General features: G+C 41.1%; 1 protein-coding gene across 2 annotated transcripts; it reads left to right on the top strand.

Moving 5' to 3' along the window:
• Positions 1–264: 264 nt before the first annotated feature.
• Positions 265–14398, top strand: faxcb (failed axon connections homolog, metaxin like GST domain containing b). 2 transcript variants are annotated; one of them, XM_080307854.1, is made up of 7 exons: positions 265–508; positions 2170–2291; positions 6319–6454; positions 6939–7135; positions 11015–11232; positions 13313–13429; positions 13842–14398. In XM_080307854.1, the coding sequence occupies exons 2-7, from the start codon at positions 2185–2187 to the stop codon at positions 14159–14161; spliced, it is 1095 nt and encodes a 364-aa protein (XP_080163980.1). In that variant the 5' UTR covers positions 265–508; positions 2170–2184; the 3' UTR covers positions 14162–14398. The 2 variants fall into 2 exon arrangements, with proteins under 2 accessions (XP_080163980.1, XP_026041332.1); XM_026185547.2 differs by lacking the exon at positions 265–508 and having other exon boundaries at positions 1820–2291.
• Positions 14399–14695: the final 297 nt, after the last annotated feature.

The raw sequence follows: 14695 nt of genomic DNA on the forward strand, positions 1-14695 counted from the left end.
GTAAAGAGCGTCATTGACATCAAAAATGTCTTTTTCACGAGCGATCTGGCCAAAAGTGCCATTTAAAAAAACAAAAAACAAAAAGTGTCATAAAGATGCTTCCTGGTGTCAAAGTCGTTTCCTCTATCTGCCGACAGTATCTCTATGTGTGTGTTTACTAAATGCCTTTCTCCAGCAGTGCCTGCTGTGTCATATTCCCAGGCTGGTTCAGCAGTAAACACCAATACACGCTCCTGCTGTAATGCGCGCTCCCGAGAGCCACGAGGCCGCGCGTTTAACTTGCCGTAGCCATGGCTGCGGTAAGCACTCACCCTCCTTCACTGACCTGACGGGGTCAGACAGCAGCAGGCAGGTAATTGGCACCAGGATGATACCGGCGGACACGTAACTACTGGATGTTCTTTTGTCCGAGTTGTCTACATCCTGTTCTCGGCATGCTCGACAAACAGATCTGGAACTCACCTGCTGGATTAAAGTGGAAGTCTTCCACTTCCAAAGTTGCTCCAGAGTGAGTACTCCTTCCTATTAGTGCATTTACCACTAAGTTATACAGTTAGACTGTAAGTAGAGTCTATACCCACAGCACACCGCGGTCACAGCACAGTTGGCATAGTGGATTTGCAATCCGTGTCTTACTTTTCTCGTTTGCGTAATGTGCTTCAGTGTGATTGCACAAACACACTGCACTCCATAGAATTAGCAGTCTGTAGTAGCTGAAGCGGAGCAGTCAGTCGGTTGGAGGCCGCTTAAAATGTAGAAGCGGAGCAGAAGGGCTTATCATCATGTTTGGCTGCTGTTGGCCAATAGTTTGTTTTCGTGGTGGTGAGTGAGTCTCTGCGTTCAGGGGCTCGCCAGGGCGGGGTGGCTCCGATCCTCCACCGGAGAAAGACAATAGGCCGGCTGCATGAAGTAACCGGCATTTGATTAGACAGCAACGGAAGTTGCCCAACTTTGCCACAAAAATAAAAGGACTGGGTAATTCTTTTTTGCGTTTCTAGCCCTCTTTTTACCTTGATCTGATGATCAAAATGTACACTCCACTACACGTAATATGTGCTGTGAAAGTTATTAAGTTCTACAGGTGTTAATCACATAAGTTTCTTAGCAGCTCTATGCAGAACTTAATTAGATCAATTGCTTCTCTTTCTTGTAAACTCTCGTTTCTATGGTGGGGATTGGACAACATCTTTTTGCAAACCAAGTGTATCTGACTAAAGCTCTTTGAGAGACTCAAAAGAAACCCCAACAACCTGGAACTAAACATGTAGACGTAGCTTTGCACAATTCACAGTTCAGATTAATTCATGTTTATCTTAGTCTGTCCCTTGAGAAAAAAGGAAGCACCCATTAGTACCTCGAAACTTTGGTCAGATGGGGATCTGCCATATAAACAGAAAATAAGGGAATACATGATGGGCCTGCTTTAAGCTTTTTCCATTATTTGGAAGCAAAACAGCCAAATAATCTTTGGTCCCAGCTACTTTAATTTGTTTTTGCTAATAATAAATTAAACCTATTTATTTGGTCAGACAAATCAGATAATGATTCGACTACTTTTAAACGATTAAAACATTTCATGAACAAAAATGAATAATTTAGTTTATATCATGTTCAGATTTACGATAGAATTCCATTCACATGATATGTGATGGAAAAATAGCAATAACTAACAGCCACTGTGTACGGTTATTAAGAGCAGAAAATGTTATTTTGCAAGTAAAATATTAGGTGCAAAAAATGTAATTGTAACAGTGTGGACACTGACATTTATTTTGAAATTAGGGACCGGAAGTCGCGGTGTTGCCATTGTTATTCGCGCGATAATGCTGGGCAGATCCTGCGAAGGAAAGCGAGCTGGCTGCCGAGCCTCATCTCAGGGAGTGATGTTCCAGATATTTACCTTTTCCGCTTTCCTGGATCAATATTAGCCACACCGCCGCCATGCCGTAGACACAGCGCCGGGGGTCTCGATGAAGCCTAACGGGGACTGCAGCAGGGAGGACGCGGGGCGGCTGTAACCGAGGGAAGAGGATGTACTGGGCTGCTGGTTTCGCCTCTTCCCGGCCGTGTGTTGTTGAACTGGGGCGGAATCACAGCCTGCCCATCGGGCTGTGCGGCTCCGAGCAGCAGCAGTCGTTGTATGGCTATATCATCGCCTTTCCTCTGCAGGATTACGGAGGCATCATGTCGGTTTTGGGCTCGGACTCCTGGTGGAAGAAGACCCTGTACATCACCGGGGGGGCCCTGCTGGCTGCTGCAGCCTACCTACTGCATGAGCTGCTCGCCATCAGGTAGGGACGCGCAACATTCCTGAGCTCTTTATCATCTTTATCACCACCAGATTTCTGTTTGTTTGTTTAGTATTTCTTTTGCCTCCCGGGGCTCACGTTTTGATCGCACCCACCCCCGCTGACAGTGACTGATGAGTGACACCGCATAAAGCATTATGGATACAGGAGTGTGTACATGGGGATGTGGTTCCTCTGCAGCTCTCGCGGGAAGAGGCTCTTGCTGAGGTTGCCGTCCCTCGTTTTCTCCTTCAAAGGACACGACACTAGGTGGAGACTTAAAAAAATAATTAATAAGCGAGTCACGCGTCCGCTCGTGTGCCAGTTCCCGTGCGGAACACATCGGCACCTGAGCGTGTCTAAACGAAGCGCTCCTCGGACGCTGCGGAATCAGCCTGACCTTTAATGAGCTGAGACACAGCAGCTGTCCGCGTCATTTACAGTTGTTTTCTACAATGAAAGCTGGTGATCAGTATGCGGTCACTGTAAGAGAGATTAACACGGGACTATTGTCAGAGCACAGACCGCCTGGCTGTGAATGGACGGATTATTTATTTTTTTCGGCCAGGAAGTAAGAACATCCTGTTACAGTGGCCTGGTAGTTTCTGCTTTCACTCCCCCTCCTCGATCCACAAGCTGCGTGAACCGTGCATTTCGTGCAGAAACTCTGAATCACGTGCAGGCCGCTGAGGCTGGCCCCGCAGCCTGCCGGCGTCATCTGTCCGTGCCATGTGATGTATTGTTGGCAGAGCTGCTGCTACGACTAGTCAGCTTTTGTTCTCCTTTTCCCAGCTGAGAGATCTTTGAGAAGTTCTTTAAGTGGTTCCTCTGAGAGACGAAGCGCCACAACGTGCATGGAAGAAGGACGGCATGCGTAGATCAGGCGTAATAATATGATGTCAGTTTCTCTGCAGATTTAGAATATTTTCAGCACCATGTAACTGTGGACAGCTACCAAGGAGACCTGCAAGGTTTCAGCACCACAGTCAGCTCAAGTTTATTTATTTAGCATCACAACCAACAACTCCTAGCCACCACTGTGACAATAGAGAGGAAGAGCTCCCTTTAAACAGGAAGGAATCTCCAGCAGAGCAAAGTTTAGGAAAATCAAAAATATTTGCTCTGATCTCAGCCGCAAACAGGTCAAACCACAAGCTATGGGAGAGACTAGACAAAAGTTAATGGCATGCACTAGATTTATTTAAAAAAAACAAAAACATGGGGAGTGAAAAAAGGTGAGTGTAGTTTGTAGCTGCCTCCACCAGTGTATGAATGTGAGAGTGAATGAATAGTGGTATTGTAAAGCGCTTTGGGTGCCTTGAAAAGCGCTACATAAATCCAATCCATTATTATTATTATTAGTAGAAATGTTTAGTGCATCATGGGAAGTCCCCACTGCAGCCTTAGCCTGCCTTAGCCCTAACTACAAACGTTATGAAAAAAATAAGAATTTGTCGTCATGCAAGCATGAATTTATATTTTCTGCAGAATGTGGTTTACTGAAAATAAGCAAGGCCTTCCCTGAGAGAAAATAAAAGGCTTGTTTGGATGGCAGCATACGTTGCCTCAAAGCACACAATGCACACAACCACAGATGCTGGCACTGAAATATGAACTGATAGTAGATTGAGGGATTGCTCTTTTCTTTATATTTTAGGATGGAGCATCCATGACAGTTTAATCTCATAAGTTGTGAAACACTCAACCAGCTGTGTGTTGTTGTTGTTTTTTTTTTTTAAACAATCTTTTGTTGACTTGGGGTTTTTGAAACATGTTGCTGATATTAAATTAGAAATGAACATATTATTTTTTAGAATATAATAAAATATAAACTCTGTACTATCCTGTAAAAACAGATTTGTATTTAGTTTTTGTTTAGATAACATCCAGCCTGGAATGGGGTCAAGTTGCCAATTACATGGAATCAGTTTCTGATAATACGGTAATTAACTGTGACCAAGTGTTACAGTGATAAATTGTTCACAGTCAAATATCTGTTGTTACAAATGAATTCGTGTGACTTAGTGATTCGCTTGCTTAGCATCGTCAAGCTAACTGTGTCCAGTATTGGATGGTTTTTCGTTTTGTTTTGTTTTTTAACGATGTATTTATTGAGTTGTTTTATATTGCAAAAGTTCAGCTGATTTCATGTGAATTTGCTCCGCTAACCTTATCTAATGCTGGTGCTACATGATATGAGCTCTCTTATTGTAGTGTTTCCAGAGTATTTTAATTTATTTAATAAAATATAGATATTTGGTGTCCCTTTATTGATACAATAGTGCCATGCAAAATCTTGCTCTATCATTTTTTTTCTGTCACTCTAAAAGTGGCCTGGGTAAAAAATTTTATTTTACTTATTTTTGTCTTAATGTACAGAAATACGTTTTTTTCCCCTCTGAATAATTAAAAAACGACATCATGTTGTAATGTGATCGTAAAATAGGATAGAACTCAAAAGAAAAGCAACCATAATCTATAATATAATTTCCACAAACCTAACTCTAAAAAAGGATGGTTAAAAGTGGAGTAAGTGTTGTCAGACCGCTTTGCAGTTACACAAATTTATTCAAATATAGGGAGCAGTGGTCAGTGATAAAAGAGATGCTAAACGGAGCAGATGGGGTCTGTGTGTGTGTGTGTACCTGAGATGATGCCTAAAAGCTTCTTCAGGAATAGAAATAGATGCCCAGATGAATGTGTAACGTGATTAGGAAAGCGGTGTAGTAAAATCAGATTAGATGTAGTTTTTTTTCCCTGTGCTGATGTGTTAGGTGTAGTTTTATTTCTCTGGTTGCAAAAAAGGTCTTAACTCTAATTGCCATATTAGATAGCATTGAGACACTCCTCAACTACAATTTTAGCACGGTAATAGCAGTGTAGGAATACCACCAACATCCTCCCTGCACAATTGCATTCTAGCTTATTATTATCTTAAGTGTCTTTAGACAGCAGGCCTACAGTACAATGGGAGGAGAGATGACTCATTTAGTCAATATTCTGACTTATAACTGAAGCTCTTAATACCCCTCGGCTAATACAGTGGAGCAGTGTAAATACAACTTTGTGGATTTTAAGCCTTAGGTAGCTCAGCTGCTCCTTGTTTCACAGAACGATCTATCAAAGTGGAAATAAAATTTCTAGTCTTGACAATCACTTAAAGAGTTTTAATGGAGTATAATAACAGCTAGTGATGCCAGTATATCTCAAAACACTTAAAGTCACTTGAAGTACAGACTCATTATGTAAAAGTTAGTGACCTCAGTGTGAATAAAGAAAGTGTTGTTTTTTTGGTTCCTTTTAATACTTATTTTCATTTATTGTTAGTTTTATTTCTTGTATATGTTATTGTTTATTTTATTTATAGTTTTCCATGTTTTACTGTGATTTATATTATTTTTTTTCCTTTTTGTTTAATATGTTTGTTTAAATCTTGATGTTGTCTTTTAACAGGAAAGCACTTTGGTCAGCTGTGTTGTTTTTCTGAAGTGCTCTATAAATAAAGTTGGATTGGGATTCATTGGAATTGTTTAACATAATAATTTTTTTTTTTTTAAACTTGCAAAGAAAACAGAACTCGGCACGAATAGTGTCACCGTGCTAGAAAGAAACTGCAGGTGTGACCTACTCCTCACAGGGAGGTTGGCCAGAGCCTGAAGCTGAACTCAAAGTCCTGTTTTCTGTCCAGATGCTGAGTTACGTTTGGTTTTATCTCACTGGCCCCACTGCACCAATTGACCCTGAAAACAGGTGGAAAAACCGGTTGATTTCGGCTTCGCTGGGTTAAAATGAAACATTTTTAGGCAGTTTTTCCTCTTGGTATCTATGCATAGTTGGAAAGGCTCAAGACACCAAAGCATACTTTCATCCACACAGAATAGATGAAAGTATGCTGTTAACGTTAACACTGGCACAAAATGTACAAAATGAGACTATGTTAGCGAGTTTAAGAATGGTCTTTAAAGAGGTATAACGTTTACAGGTACAACATTTATTCATTGAGTTTCCCCCACCTTTGGTTTCTATGTAGGAAGGAGCAGGAGTTGGACTCCAAAGACGCCATCATCCTCCATCAGTTTTCCAGGCCAAAGAATGGTGTGCCCAGCCTCTCGCCCTTCTGCCTCAAAATAGAGACGTATCTGCGGATGGCGGATCTGCCCTACCAGGTGATAACAGAGAGGGGAGGGGGGTGTTTCTGCCTCTGAAGAGTTGAAGTTGTTTTTCTCTTCAGCCATTAATAGCTATTTCTGTTGCACAGCCTTAATGTCTCTCTTCCATCAGCATCAACACTGGGTAGCACAAGCTAATGGCAGCTTAGAAATGGGGTCCCATTTGTCAACAGCTTCCATATAAGGACAAAAACAATGAAAGCTGTTGGACGTGACGGAGTTGAAGATCTTAAGATTTTAGTTGTTAATGACCATCTTGGTTGCAAAAAATGGATGCAATGAGGAAGACTGGGTCTGACTTTGAAACCACATGCTTATTATGGATGATGACTTGTGATTTACAGCTTGTTAGTCAATGATTGTGTAGTTTCATGCCACAAATAAGTCTCCATTTTCACATAGGTCTACAGTCTCTTTGTTTTGTTAATAAAATGTACACACAGCCCAGGAAATTCATGTGCAAAGTTGTTTCCCTTTGCAGAACTACTTTGATGGCAGGCTATCTCCGCAAGGTAAGATGCCCTGGATCGAGTACAACCACGAACAGGTGTCGGGGTCAGAGTTTATAGTGGACTTCCTGGAGGAGAAGCTGGGTGTGAACCTCAACAAGAACCTCACCCCACAGGAGATAGCTGTGTCCCGCGCTGTCACCAAAATGGTTGAGGAACACCTCTACTGGTAAGTAAGTCGTATAGGTATACAGTGCTTTAGCTGTGCCTTTGAAAGGCTTTTAAGAGCTAAGACTTCAGGCACTTTAAATGGAAAAGCCACTGTCAGATCATTTTAAAGACCAAAAGCAGTTCTCTGTTTCTACAGTTTGATTTAATTATTGCACTTGAGGGGTGAAATTATGTGGTGCTGAGTTGATTATGTAATTTTGTGTGTATGCATTCATATTTAAATGCACACTTTAATGTGCTCAGTGCTAAACCATATGAGGAACCACCTACACGGATCCTCCCGGGAAAAAAGGTCCAATTTATTTTAGCAGCAAGAAAAAAAAAAGACACACTGCAGATTTATTCTAAAAACAAAAAAGTAAGATTATTTGTGCATTGTTTGTGCAGCTTTTCAGCCCAGGCTGTGATATCTGCCATCCTTCGCAGCAGTGAGTCACTCCAGGATCACTGGGGGAGAGACATGCTGCTAGGAAATCGTTTTCCACACTCCATCTACACCGAGAGGAGTGTTTTCCATTACCTAAAAGCTCTCTCTCTCTCTTTCTCTATCCATCCCCCTCACAAAGGCGCACGCACATACACACACTAACTCGGTTTGATCCATGTGGTATGGCCTATTGCTCTCTATATAATAATTTTAGAACACAATTTGAACTACTCATTGGTTTTAGTTCACTTATAAAAAAGGAACAACGGATGGAACAATTTGCTGGCTTTGTGTTATAAACTGAATCTGCTCCATTTCTCAAAAAGCAGCAGAGGTCATTCATGTAATCTACATTCACGCTCCCTCCCGTCTTGTCTCCTTGTGTCACCTCCCTGCTCCTCTTCCTCTGCTTGTCCATGCACCCTGCACCAAGTTTGGACCCACATATAGACCTATTGAGTGAATTATTTATTTCAGGGAAGGGCAGCATGACAGCGTGCTGCTCTTTGTGTACTGAGACACAGCCTAGAGATAGATTTGGTTAGATCGTGCACACAGAGAGTTGCCTTCCTGATTCATAGTGGCATGGTTATAGAGCAGAAAATGTTCTCAAAGCTAGCTTTACTATTATATACTCATTTATTTTGCTGTGCTTTTTAAAAATACAAATCTGTTAATAACTCTGTAATACCAGAAAAGGATCACTCAACTATACTTTAAAGTAGACATACACAGACAACTAGTGTTAGCAGCTGTGATCCAGTGAATGTCAAAGAGGAATTTCAAGAGTAAAACTGGGCATAAATACAACTTTAAATTGAGATTAACCTTATGCTGGATATTTAAATGTCCAACTGTTTGCAAACACAGCAGGTATAACCGCGGATTAAAGGGGGATTCGGCAGGAGGAGGAACTCTAAGATGGGCTGTAACACATCTATGGTGAAAAGAATGAGTTAGAAATAAGTCACGCAGTAAAATGATTTGTTTCGTGAGCTCCATTGGACTTTTCTTTGTGTGCAGGCTGTGATTGGCTGACTTGGGCTGCTGCTCTGATATTCACTGCTCTTTGTGGATTTAGCCAGCAAAGTTCACTAAAATACTGTATAAGTAGATGTTTCATAAGCTTTATGGCTAAATGGCCCCAACTCCTAGACACTATAAAGCTAGTATAAAAGCCATAGTTCACAGAGTGAATCTAATCGGCATCATTACCATCATTACCAAAATGATCCCTGCCACCCTCGGTGTAACCAGTCCGATGTACTGTTTAGCCTGCACTAAACCGCCAGGTATTCCCATGCAACCCTTGAATAACACTGTTTATTTGACAAGAGGTTTCAAAAAATGTAATTTAGTACAGCATCAGACATGTATCTGATTATAAAACTCTAAAATCAATGAGGGCATTACATGTAAGATTTAAATTTCCTGTATGGAAACTTTCTTGTATTGAGCAGCCAGAACTTTTGAAAACAGTCATCCTTCATCCATCCATCTTCCTCTCTTTCTTGCATCCTTCTCCATCTGTCAGGATCACACATTAGCATTTTTTTCTCTCCCTGGGAAATACTGCAACTGCAGCTTTATCTTGAAAATGCAGTTTGTGGCGAACTGCACAGAAACATTTGCAAAGGTTGCATTTGAAATTACCTGGGGATTAAAAATACTCTATTTATGCTTGCTCCTCTTCTGGTTTGTTTGTTTGTTTGTTTGTTTAAAGAATACAGACACTTTGGACATCAGATAATATAACAGGAAGTAGCATTTGGCCAATGGATAGTCCCCACTCTGAAAATTAATATAACCCAGATTCTTTAATTCAGTTTCTATTGAGCAACCAGTCACATACAGCAGAAAAATGACAGAGGCCAGGCACTGGCCTTTAGATGAACTGAGGGGTAAAAGCTCTAACCCATGTAGGTAGAAACATGTAGGTCTCCCCTGCACTTGTACTATTATCAACAAACAGCTTGGCTGTCATTGAGTTCTGTTGTTGAGCCAAAAAAAAAAAGAAAAAAGCACCAAGCCCAACTTCTTCACTTCTTCAGACTTTTTCAGATCATAAACAGAAAGAAAAAAAAGTCCTACAGTGTGAAAAGTCCAAGTGTGTAAGAATGTAACAGCTTAATCATAGTATCTGGATACACAGACAACTTATGCAGAACAGAAGCAACAAATGTATGAAATACCAGAGTTGCTGTTTTCATTGTCTTTGTTTTATGGAGTGAATTCATGTGAAACATTTGTCCTTTGGTGGTTTCACAAGGGATTTTGAGGGTTTGAGTTGGGTTTGTTTGCTTGTAAATAAACAGGATTTGTTGGACCACAGTGTGAGAAAAATCTCAATATAGAGATACACTATATGCTGCCATTTCTGCAGCATTGCTTTCTTTTCATGAGTAACTGTAAGTTGCCGGTGCTTTGCAGCAGTAGGCGTCTATATTTTATCACGAGCAGCAGGAACGGATTCCAGGCATTTCTTTCAACCCTCAGGCCGACAGTTTGAAGGGCTGAATATACGATGTTGTGTTCTGGCAGCAAGTGAATGGGTGGAGCACTTTTATTGATTAAGTTGAGGCTAATTGTCATTAGACATAAAGCTTTACGATGCAGTGGCTGGACCTTTCATTAAACACTTTTATTGGAATCCCACTCTAATTCACTTTGACTCAGCATCATAGAGTAAAATATTACTGTTGGTCCTTTGTAAAATTCTGGTTTGCCACCATATTCAGTTTTAAAAATACAGCACTAGACTGGAGAGATGAATAAACATGGCTCTTCTTTCTTGTATTAGTGTAGTTTTTGGTTTTACTTGAAACGGATCTAATGATTTACAGATCTTTAATACAACACAACATGACAATGTTTCTGCAAAGCAGGGGTGAAAATGCCAAAGTGAACACAGACACGCAGTCACTGAACTAACTAAATAAGATTTAAGCATTAAGGCATTAAAGCTGTTTTTCCTTGTTTTTGCTTTATTTATCTCCTTTAAAAACAGCAGTATGAACAAAAACATGCTTTTGGAGAACTGTTATATCCCTAACCTTTTGTATGTGATAATTTTATGTTTAAATATGTGTGCTAATATTGATGGTGTTATACCTTCTAGCATGTTCTTGGTACATGAATTGTATGCTGAGTGGGATAAGGTTTTTTGGCTGTGTAGAAATCATTTTGTATGTTCAACTATAAATGATACAAATGAACTGATGGCTCAAAGACTCAGTTTCAAATGCGGTTTGTTCTTTTTTGAAAAGACCACGATGATTTTAGACCAACATTTGGAATACTTTTTGATCTTGAGCTAAGTAAGTACAGGAAGAGTGTAAGAAACTGACAGACTGTAGGTGTAGCTGAGGCTCACTTTTGATTTAGAGGAGTAGCTTTTTGCCAGCCAGTGTAATCGTAACACAGTGTTGTCTACATTGTGTTTTCCTTCAGGACAATAGCCTACTGCCAGTGGGTGGATAACCTGGAGGAAACACAGAAGCTGCTGGCGATGAGTGGGCCTCTGAGTGACACGCTGAAATGGATGCTTAGCCACCTGAATGGTGGCATGGTGCGGCGGGAGATGTACGGCCACGGCATCGGACGCTTCTCCAAGGAGGAGGTCTACACACTGATGGAGAAGGACATGAGGACACTGGCCACTCTACTGGGTACGGACGCCTGTTCAGTAGAACTAAGACTAACCTCATCAGGACTGTGGTTATAGAGCGATACGCTAATGCTGTTATGCAAGCTGATAATGGAGCTAGTGTTATTTCTTTTTTCCATTGGCTGCAATGAAAATACATGAATTTGTTACTGTGAGCTGATATTTCTCAAAATATTCACAAGCTCCTCTTAATTGGTTTATATTTATCAGAACAAAATGTCATTTATCTGCATTTTTGCACTTGAATTTTATTGAGGTACAGACAGTAATGAATGAAAACAGAGAACGTTCTGGATGTTAGCTGAAGGGATGCAATATAAGTGTGTTTAGAATAGTGCTTTGCATCGATCTGCTTGTGTCATTACAGCGAACAACAGCTTGTATAAAATGGAAAAGTCATTCCCGAGTGAAAACATTGGTACACTCCACAACCATCTGGCTTCCGTCTTTTAATGTTTGTTACACACAAGTACCAGAAGTGTTCATCTAAAATCTGGCATTTTAACCAGAAGAGCTGATTTCCCAACTTCAAAATGAAATTAGTTTACTTTGAAGTTTGCTCTCTGAAGGGCAAGAAAAGCACACAAATACTGAGCAACCTTTCATTAACCTGCCTTCCTGTAGTGTTTTGGTTTCCCTCTGCAATACTGGAAGTGTTTACAGGTTACATTAAAAACATCTCTAATGGCATTGATGATGATGTGTATAAGAGCAGGGATTCCCAACCAGGAGAGATGTCAGCAGCTGCCTGGGGTACTCAAAGATCACAGAGTATTTCCACTTATTTGAAAAATGTATGAATAAATTGAACAAATTTAAAAACAAAAGTAAAAAGAAGTTCATTTCAGTTTTATTTATATAGCACTAAATGACAAGTTTCAAGGCATTTTATATTAAAGTAAAGACCCAACGATAATAAAGAGAAAACCCCAACAATCAGACAACCCCCTATGAGCAAGCACTTGGCAGAGTTGGGGGGAAAAAAAACATCCAGCAGAACCAGGACAAGTTGGGGGTGAGGGGAGGGAGACGAGACAAAAGACACACTGTGGAAGACAGGCAGAGATGAATAATAACCGATGAAGAGAAGGCAGTATGGGAGAAATATGCTCTGTCTTTCTAGTCAGTGTTAGCACTCTCTGCAGCAGTTCAAAATGTGCTCGGTGAAATGTGTTTAGGTGGGGGGGAAAGTATCCAAAAACAACCGTGAACTAAGATTTAGTGCTAGTGATAGATCATTTTGTATTGTAATCTTAAAATAAAGCCGTTCACACACCTGATGCATCAAATTTGTACTGATATTTCATACATTAAGATGGATATTGAAATGGTAAAATAATACTATTTTACCTCAGGCACACAGCTAGACACTGCTCTGGCTCTTTGAAATGATTTCTGTCTCCTCAGATGTGATACTGACTCTGCTAACAAGAGCTTAAACTGCCCCACTGACATCCTATATGTATAAACATTACATGACCAGCTCATATCCCAAGAATTCGGAATATAACATTTTTTTCCCAGCACACTCAGTGTGCAAAGGTCTTAATGATAAACATCTCAAAAAGTGAGCTAAAGGTAGTTCATGAAGTCAGTTAGTGCATCAAAAAAGCTCAAAGTAAAGCGAAAACTGTTGGTTTACAAACACCTTCTGCCAGTACAAGTGGAATGAAAATCATCTGTAGCAAGAAAGCTTTCAACAACACAGATGGAATGAGTTGCAGAGTTGAAAAAGGAGTACTTTAATTTGGTTTTTGATATCTATTATGTGTCTGTGTGTGTGTGTTTGGTTACTTTGTTTCTGTTATTGATTTGCAGCAGGTAAATCATCACTGTAAAAACTGATTTGTTTTAAAGTCTTCTCAGCTCTGCATTAACATGCCACAGCAGATTACTAACAGCCAACATGCCAGTACTGGTGAACAGGGACAGTATCAGCTGGCCAACTTGTTGCTTCATCGCTGCTTATTAATGTTACTAATAGTTTTAATTTAACCATCTTTAGCTGCACAGTGCTGTGGAAGTTCTCGTATATTCCCTTTATCGTTGCTTGAAATTGCTGTTTGTTTTCTGTCTTGCAGGAGATAAGAAATACTTCATGGGGTCTAAGATGTCAACATTAGATGCTACAGTGTTTGGGCATCTAGCTCAAGCCATGTGGACTTTACCTGGAACACGACCAGAGCAACTTATCAAAGGTCAGAGGATCTATTCAGTAATTGCAAATCAACACATACATGCTGTATTTTATCACAAGTTTTTGTATATTACCTTGTCCTTGCAAAATTTAAGCATACTTGTGAGATGTTTTCACTGGTGCATTTTTATGTGTAGTCCACTAGATGGCAGTGCTGTTCTGCTGCAGTGCAGTGCTGCTTACACAAGCTCAGAGAGCAGCTTTAAAGTCTCACACAGGGAACACTGAAGTCTTTTTATCTTTTCAGAGAACAGCATCAGAGCTTGATTCTGTGTTTTAATCCATAATTTGTGATCAAGGTGATTGTGGGAAGAAAACCGGACACAAGAAAAGACTAACAAAGGCAGTAAGCACCTGTGATACCACCTGCTGGTTTCTTCTCTGTCTTCAAAAAGATTTACATGTCTCCACAGGAGAGCTGATCAACTTGGCCATGTTCTGCGAGCGGATGCGGAGGAGGTTCTGGCCCGAGTGGTTTGTTGAGGTGGAGGATTTTTACTATGACGGAGACAGCGAGAGCAGCAGCGGGGGCACCCCCACGGGCCTGCTGGACTTCGGCCTCTTCTCCAGGACTGACACGCTGGACGACAGCGATGGCAGCAGCCACTCAGCCGGACGCACGCACACACATTCCCCCGACTCTGACCGCTCGCTATTTGATTCGGACGTGGGCACAGGGTCTGACAATGATGCTCAGTTTAAAGAGGAGTCAATGCCAGACCTGGAAGTTTGACCTAGGCAGACTGAGACTGACCGAAGGCTAGAACAGTCGGTGCTACAGGCTGCTGTGTGGTTTTGCTTAAATAAATCTGGCTGGAACGATGTGTCCAAGCAGCAGCTCGCACACAGCTGAAAGAACTATTCCAGCTCCTCCACCTGTAATGCCCAGCATGTTACAACTTCCCAATGGGCAGACTGGGCGTTTGTATGCGGACGATGCAAAATAAACCTTACAAAACATGCAACTGTACAGTCAGTTCCCTCCCGTAACGTCAGAACTGTCCCTGTGACAGTTCCTCTTTGCCTTATTTGTCTCATCCTAAGATGCAGAAGCTAGCACGAAAGGTTAACACACAAAGGAACCATCTCATGAAGAGCGCGTTGGCAACAGAAGAGTGCTACAGACATGACAGGTGGCACTTCACTTGCTATGAAATGATGCAACTAATCACCACTCTGCCGTGTGTCATAACGCACAAAACCACTGAAACAGGTGGAGATTGAAAAAGGAACAGCTGCCATGTCTCTGCTGTTAGCCATCCGTGTG

The sequence above is a fragment of the Astatotilapia calliptera genome, chromosome 11 (assembly GCF_964374335.1).
Source record: "Astatotilapia calliptera chromosome 11, fAstCal68.1, whole genome shotgun sequence".
NCBI lineage: Eukaryota > Metazoa > Chordata > Actinopteri > Cichliformes > Cichlidae > Astatotilapia > Astatotilapia calliptera.

Bases quoted from the DNA above. Each gene is read 5' to 3' on its own strand.
- faxcb (XM_026185547.2), top strand. From the start codon at position 2,032: ATGTACTGGGCTGCTGGTTTCGCCTCTTCCCGGCCGTGTGTTGTTGAA. The intron at 2,292-6,318 runs GTAGGGACGCGC...GTTTCTATGTAG, and splicing joins CATGAGCTGCTCGCCATCAG to GAAGGAGCAGGAGTTGGACT. The intron at 11,233-13,312 runs GTACGGACGCCT...TCTGTCTTGCAG, and splicing joins GACACTGGCCACTCTACTGG to GAGATAAGAAATACTTCATG.